Source organism: Octopus bimaculoides, chromosome 12, assembly GCF_001194135.2.
Source record: "Octopus bimaculoides isolate UCB-OBI-ISO-001 chromosome 12, ASM119413v2, whole genome shotgun sequence".
In the NCBI taxonomy this organism is placed as follows: Eukaryota; Metazoa; Mollusca; class Cephalopoda; order Octopoda; family Octopodidae; genus Octopus; species Octopus bimaculoides.
In genome coordinates this window covers 57,685,545-57,693,835 of record NC_068992.1, presented here as the reverse complement: position 1 = coordinate 57,693,835, position 8,291 = coordinate 57,685,545, and the positions used below count along the sequence as shown (strand labels likewise).

The 8,291-nt window shown below is 38.1% G+C and overlaps 1 protein-coding gene across 12 annotated transcripts in view; it reads left to right on the top strand.

Annotated features, from left to right (window-relative positions):
- The window catches only part of LOC106868187 (unconventional myosin-IXAa), a 213,418-nt gene that overhangs the window by 24,429 nt on the left and 180,698 nt on the right, over nucleotides 1-8,291 (top strand). For all 12 annotated transcript variants that reach the window (XM_052972194.1, XM_052972200.1, XM_052972199.1 and 9 more), the window contains exons 3-4: nucleotides 440-539; nucleotides 7,613-7,713. In XM_052972194.1, coding sequence (XP_052828154.1) covers nucleotides 440-539; nucleotides 7,613-7,713 — 201 coding nt within the window. The remainder of the gene's footprint in view (nucleotides 1-439; nucleotides 540-7,612; nucleotides 7,714-8,291) is intronic.

Sequence of the window (8,291 nt, the reverse complement as noted above, 5' to 3'; positions counted from 1 at the left end):
ATTGTTAGAAGCTTTCTATATTATCCTTTTTCTCCATAGTACTGATTGTTGTTGTATATATATTTGTAATATATATAATTTCTTATATATATATATATATATATATATATATATATAAGAAATTAAAATGAGAAAAGAATAAGAAATTATGTTGTGAAATTCATTAGCTAATAGCTGTTTCTGCTATACGGTGTAATGCACTTGTAGTTGAATGCTTGTGTATCAGCCTGTAGCTTCATCAGAGCTTCAAACATGGAGTGCAATGTTTACAGCTTTGATGAAATAGGCAGGTAGTAGATAGAAATATATGTAGATAGAGAGATATTTAAGTAGATAAGTAGAGATACATGACTTGATAGATAGATACATAGATATGTCAGTTGTTATTTCCAATTGGATGTTCAATTAATTTTGTGTGTTTTTTATTTCTTGCTTTCAGGAATTACCATGTCTTTTATTATCTTCTGAAAGGAGCCTCTGCAGAGGAACGAAGTTTTCTTCATTTACACGATGCCACGGAGTATCATTACCTTTCTCAGGTAACATTACCACCTTCAGGCAAAATTACATTGTTTCTAAACCAATCATTCTTCCTCTTTACTACCATTTTCTTTTACTCCCAAGATTACCAACTGACTTAAACACAATACACATGACCACAAATTTTGGTTTGGGAACAGTTAATTAAAATGATTTTTACTTGTGTAATAGACCCCAGCAGGATAAAAGGGAAGGTCAACTGCATTGAGGATTGAACTCAGAGTCAGAAGTGACAGGACTGAATACCGTAAAATAATTTTGTCTGACACTCTGTGAGTTCTGCTGTATAGATTTCAAGCAATATCAAACACTCTGTACTTTCCAACCACATGGTTCCTTTTTCAGTCCCACTGCATGGTACCATGAGCCATTGTCTTCTACAATAGCCCTGGGCTGACCAAAGCCTTGGGAGTGGGTTTAGTTGATGGAAACTGAGAGAAGCCCATCTTTGACTGAAGAATTGCAATATTCAATGTCTAAACCATTGGAGGGTCCACCACCACCACCACCACCACTACCACCATCATAGTTCCATCTATCCGTCCATCCATCCATCCATCCATTTTCTCTACCATCTGTCTCTTCTGAGTCCTCAGGTACCTCCTCCATAAGCTCCTATCAGAAGTGACTGTCATTACATGTTCCAACTGCATTCTCATGTGTTGCCACCTTGGGCAAGTGTCTTCTTCGATAGCCTCAGGCCAACCAAAGCCTTGTAAGTGGATTTAGCAGATGGAAACTAAAAGAAGCCCACCATATATATATATATATATATGATGTCATGCTTGAGAAGAAGACTCGTCAAGTCAAGCAAAATCGCAGTCATGGCAGATACTGGTGTCATGCAAATGGCACCCGTGCTGGTGGCACATAAAAGCACTCGTGGAGTGGTTGGTGTTAGGAAGGGCATCCGGCCATAGAAACCCTGCCAAATCAGCCTGGAGCCTGGTGCAGCCTTCCAGCTGGCCAGCCCTGGTCAAACTGTCCAACCCATGCCAGCATCAGCAACGATGATGACACACATACACACATATATATATATATATATATATATGTGTGTGTGTGTGTGTGTGTGTTTGTGCTTGTCCCTCATCACTTCTTGACAGCCAGTTTTAGTGTGTTTACATCCCTGTAACTTGGCAGTTCGCCAAGAGAGACCGACAGAATAAGTCTTTTATACTAGTTTTTCTTTTACGAATTTCTCCTCAAAGAATAAATCAATGTTTATTTTTTTCCCTTCATTTATAACTGTTGTTGTCGTCGTTGTTGTTGTTGTTGTGTTGTTGTTAGGTAAGTCTAATAATTGGGTTCTTAGTGTTTGTCTATGATATGGAATACAGAGTTTTGCTAATGGCAACTTTGAGTAAACATCTATACTGTCTTTTAAATCTATCAATTATGTGTCTCTTTTTTCATTTGCATCAGTAGTGTAACGATATACATTTGTGTGGATATGTATATATATAACTAGATAGATAGATAGATAAATCTATCTGGGTCATTTTCTTTTCCCACTCATCCACCATGAATGTCTTAAACAGTTGCTCAACTTGAGTGTAATCCAAGGTTATTTAGTCTTCGCTTATATGAAAACAAATTCTAAATGTAAATATTGTTCCAATATATATTTCTTAATTTAATAAGAATACTAAGCTTGTTCTCAAAATAATGTTATTAATTCTTAGAGCGTAACCATTTATCATCTATGTGTTTCTTGTCTGTTTTGTCCATATTAGTGTTAGCTTTTTATAATGAGTCTTTTCGTTAACTTATCTAGTCATTTATTCTGATGTCATTTTAAAATCTTCTTACCCTCATCCATAGAAGTGGGCTCTCTTTCTTGTTTCTCTCCTGTTGGATCCCTGCTTTTTCAGCTCTTCATCAGTATTCTATCTTCCTGAAGGAAGGCTTTCCTCTCCCAAGTTGTGTGGATTTTCAGTTTTCTTTGATGCTATCTTTTTTTCTAGATAGGTGTGTTGACCCTACACAAACCCACTTTTAACTCTGTAAAGAAGTGGTTCATAATAATCTGGCCTCTATCCTTTGACCTGTCCAGCACAAGGTGGTGGGGGAACCCTACTAGGACTTTGTACTGCACAGGCATGATAAGGACTTGTACTGCACACCGTGGTAAGGACTGCACCTTATGGTAGTTCTATTAATGTGGAAGTCAACCTACAGGTTCTTTCATTCTCTCTTCTAAAAATAATTAGGCTTCTGCCATGGAAAGATACCATTATTTTAAACCATGCTTACAAAGCAGCCAAATTTCTTCTTATAAAAATACACAGATCAGCTGATTGAAATTGTAAGAGCTTTATCTCTAACAAATGAGATTAATTAGTCTGAAATATTATAATTATCAACAGTTAACTCACTCAGATATTCAGACATTTAACCCAGTTGTTATTTCTCAATTATTATTATTGTTATTATTATTATTATTATTATTATTATTATTATTATTATTATTATTATTATTATCATTGAGTGAGAGAGCAGTGCATGCCATCAAAGTGACACTGGAGTAAAATATACGAAGCCCAGTATACCCATCATGACTACCCATCCGATACGGGTACATCAGGCACATGCATCACAACCAAATATGTGCGGCATGGTGATCTCATATCAAGATAAACAGTGCATGACCTTGAAAGCGGGGCCCAGTTAGAGTTTTCTTCAGGTTGAGTAGCCCATCCTGCTCAAATAGTCCTTGAATAAGGGTTGTTTAAGGATGTTGAATGAAACATCCATGTTTCCAGAGGTGAATTATTCAAACTCCAAAGAAATTCCTCTCGGCACGTGGCTATGATGCTCCCCCCCACTACTTCTTTTTTTATGATCAGCGACCAGCGGAGATGCTCAACTGGTTAAGGTCAAACATCTGACAAGTAAATCTGTGGTAGTGAGCAGAATATTTGCTGTAGCCCATTTTTTACACCAGGACAAAACATGATAACACTTCCAATCAGTTAAGATTAGAAGCCATGAGAGCCTGGTACTGCATTAGGGCATATAATAAGGGTACACTAGGCGCATGCATCACAACCAAATGTGCCTGACATGGTGATCGCATATTGTTGTTGTTGCTGTTGTTGTTGTCAGAATCATTAAAGCATTGGATAGAATGTCTTGTGTTATTCTTTCTGGGTCTCTGGTTTCCCTGAGTTCTGAGTTCAAATCCCACTGGAGTCAACTTTGCCCTCCATCCTTTTTTTTTTTGTTGGCATGTGGGGTGGGATGGGATGGGTGAAGCTGGGGTGCAGGGGTTGATAAATAAATAAAGCAGCACTGTTGCTGATTTCCTCTCTCTTTCTCTCTCTCTCTCTCTCTCTCTCTCTCTCTCTCCCTCCTCCCCCTCTCTCTCTCTCTCTCTCTCTCTCTCCTTCGGAGTGTCACAAGGGACCACTCACAGTGTTTGTGATATCAGAAGAGAGAGAAGAGACCCTACTGACATAATTTGAATTTCTGGAGAGCTTGACTGATATCAAACATCCAAAGAAGAAGAGTTTATCTCACAAAGCCTCCCACACTCCAAAAGTTGGCATTTCTAGAAGATAATACTGTTTATATCACTTCCTTTACTGCAGACATAGTTTGTTATTAATCAGACTACCATGTCTATGGAATGTCGGTAACCCTGCTTTCTAACTATGCCATTTTCAGGAGTGGCATTACGAGCTACATTTTCTACCTCTACCTGCAATTACTCTTATTAGTACTGTTAGTCAGAAGCAAGTTAGTACGACATTATAACTTACCTAAGCAATTAGGATAAGATAATTAGTTATTAAGTCACTCTGAGAGCTATGCTAAATTAGCAGCTAGTCTTTGTTGCTATTAATTGCTTAACATCTTCCTCATTCTTATTTCTTCCTTTGGCTATAATTACTATGCACCAATTAATTAATGGTGTGTTCATCTAAAGCAAGTATTTCTTTTTCTTTATTGTTTTGGAAGCAGGTTCTGCTATTGCCCTGATATTAGCATTTGTATGTTACAGACTAGGGCATATATGCATGAGAGAGTGGGAGAGAGAGAGAGAGAAAGAGAGAGAGAGAGAGAGAGAGAGAGTGAACCTGTACTATTGGACGTATATAAATAAAAGAAGATTGTGAGACACACACACACACACACAAACACTCATTAGTAGTGTTGTGATAAGGGTTGAGTTACTGGTGTTTGGGTGGAGTTCTTTCCTTTCTAATAAAAGTCCTTGCCTGGAAGAAACATTATTCTCTATTTTGTCTTGCACCACAATAATAATAATGCCAAAACTCCACAGGAGTTCTTCTTGATGTGGTAGAAATGTCAGTGAAACCCCTCTTGGAAAGAGACCGGCAAACTGTAGTCTTAGATTCAGGCATACAATGGTTTCGAAAAGAATGGGAGAACCATAACGGGAACATCTCTCATCTTAGATCTGTTAGCTGAGATCTGATGAAGAGCTAAACAACAAAAGCAACAACAACAACAACAACAACAGCAGCAGGTTTTTTTTTTTTCCTCATACCCTTCACTGCTTCATATCAACACTAGTCATCACTGTGCTGCTGATGATAGACTCCTCTTCACATTTGCTATCTTCGTTAGTTGCTTATTACTTAATGATGTAGTGAAGGTGCGTGGCTTAGTGGTCAGGGTATTTGGCTCATGATTGTAAGATCATGGAGTTCAATTCCTGTTGATGCAGTATGTCCTTAAGCAAGTCACTTTATTTCACATTGCTCCAGTCCATTCAGCTGGCAAAAATGAGTGGTATCTGTGTTTCAAAGGGCCAGCCTTGTCACACTCTGTGTCACACTGAACCTCCCTGAGAACTACGTTAAGAGTATACGTGTCTGCGGAGTACTCAACCACATTTTTTTCTTTCTTTTTTTAAGCATTCACTCATTACAAGGTCCTTAGACGACTGAAATGATGTGATTGTTATTTTTTACAATGATGTTGTAGGGTAGATCTGAGAGGCCAGGTGTAGCCGTAAAACAGGTAGAACAATTTTGGCTGGATATGACCGGTTTAAATGCTAAATGGTTAAGGCGCTAACTAATACCATTGTTTGGCTGAGCAAGTAAGGGAGATAATTACAAGTGTTTGTCTCATCAAGCTTCATAGTTGCTTGCTTGCTGGCACTGTAGTAACTAGCTTACTGGATAGAAATGTCTCTAGTTAAATCCACATAGTTCCCCTAATCAATGCACATTTTACACTACAGTAATTATTTCTGTTGTTGAACACATTGAAATTAATGAAACTCACGTTTTAATTAGTCAAACATATGAACAACCTCTCTTTATGATTTAATTATTTAATTAGTAATAAGATTTAACACTGTTTTAGAAATGGATGCTTATTATTCCATGCTGTCAATTTATATAATTCCTAAAAGCATTACCTGGAACTAATCTCTTTTGATTTTGTTAGTTTAAGTTCTTTTAGTAATGGAAATCTTAAAAGAAAAAAAAAAACATGTAGTCTCTATTATACTACATTTAAGTTTGGTTTAATGATTCTGCTAAGCCCTCCCTTACACATACATGTGTAAGAAATACTGCTTATAATAAAGGCTGCTGCTATTTCAGGAATCATATCACAAAGAAACTCGGTAATATTCTTAAATAAATAAATATGTCAAGATTTCAGAATTTGTGCCTTCCTGTCTGCCAGAGTTGAAGAGGTTTATTTGAGATTTGAGTTCCACCTTGACGCAGAAACTATAAACTGACTGCTGCTGTATTCATTTAGGTTTTGTAATAAGCCATACTTCTTGAAGTGTTAGCAGCCTTGGCTGATCTATGTCACCACATCAGTTCCGCTTGGCCATATTCTAGTAACCTTAGATGTTTCTCTGTTGACTTTCTGAAGAGCACGTAACATATTTTCAATGTATTTCAAAGCCATTTTTTTTTTATAGATATGTTTTATTAAGTGTTGGGTCTGTCATCTACTTGTTTGAAATTATGAAATTTGTTTTGGATTATTTTAATTAGGAAACTAAAAGTGCTGAGATTTAAATGGCAATAGGTTTCTTGTTTTGGAAAAGTAGATCTCAAAACGCATAAAGCTATAAATAACAGCATTTTCTTTTTTTCTTTTTCTTTTACATGTTTCAGCCATTTTATTGCAGCCATGCTGGAACACCACCTTGAAGGGTTTTAGTTGAACAAATCGACCCCAGGACTTATTTTTTGAGCCTAGTACTTATTCTGTCGGTCTCTTTTGATGAACTGTTAAATTGTGGGGATGTAAACACCAAAAGCTATTGTCAAGCAGTGATGGGGGGGGGGGTACAAACACAGGCACATTACTAAATCCACTCTCAATTTGATATGGTGGTAATGCTCTTTACAACTGTCACATGATATTGACACATACATACATGAAGGGGCTTCTTTCAGTTTTCGTTTATCAAATCCATGTACAAGGCCTTGGTTAGCAGAGGGCTATCGCAGAAACACATGCACCAAAGTGCCATGCAGTGGGATTGAATCCAAGACCACATGGCTGGCAAGCAGGCTTCCTAACCACACAGCCACACCTGTGTCTCTGTAGACATGAATCCTATTTAAATCTACGAACACCTTTAAAATGCCTGAAGTAATGACCATCATCATCATCATCATCATTTGATATCCGTTTTCCATGCTGGCATGGGTTGGACGGTTTGACAGGAGCTGGCAAGCCAGAGAGCTGTCTGGGCTCCATGTTTGTTTTGACATGGTTTCTACAGCCAGATGCCCTTCCTACTACCAACCATTTTACAAAGTGTACAGGATGCTTTTACGTAACACCAGCTTGGGTGCTTTTGTGTGGCACCAGCACAGGTGCTTTTTACATGGCACCAGTACCCACAAGTCTGCAAGATTAGGAATGCTCAGCTGAAGAGGGATGCAGGGGACATCCCTCTTCAGCTCAGCATTCCTAATCTTGTTTGTATTTCTAATGGTAAATGCTAAATCTGTGTATATAAAAGCCAATTGTACCAATGCCATTTTGTTGTTCTTGTTCTTAGTTGTTTCCTTCATTCACATATAATCTCATTGTCTTTTTCTTTCTTTTGTTGTTGCAGAGTAACTGTTATACTGTTGATGGTGTCGATGAAGAGCATGAATTTGCCCGTTTAAAGCAGTCTATGGAAATGGTTGGTTTTTCTACTGAAAGACAGCACAGGTTAGAACGGATTCAATGTGTTTGTTATATTTTTTCTTCCAGCACCTCTTGACCCTTGAGCACCTGTATTGAGTTCACTCTGTTAGATTCATTCAGACCAGGTTTTAAATGTGAGGGTAACCAGTGAATCAAAGATCGTGAACATTGTCCTATATTCTATTCCCACAGCATATAATTGGCAATATTCCCACAGCCTATAGTTTATAACTAGCTCTGATTTGCACAGCATATAATTACTGTCAGTGTTTCTACAGCATACACCTAGCAATGTTCCTGCAACATATAACAGGCAATTTCCTATGGCACATAACTACATATTCCTACAGCACATAATTAGCAATGCTCCCACAATATGTAATCAGCAATGTTCCCACAATGGAGGCGCAATGGCCCAGTGGTTAGGGCAGCGGACTTGCGGTCGGAGGATCGCGGTTTCGATTCCCAGACCGGGCGTTGTGTTTGCTTATTAAGTGAAAACACCTAAAAGCTCCACGAGGCTCTGGCAGGGGGTGGTGGCGACCCCTGTTGTACTCCTTCGCCCCAACTTTCTCTCACTCTTTCTTCCTGTCTCTTGAGTA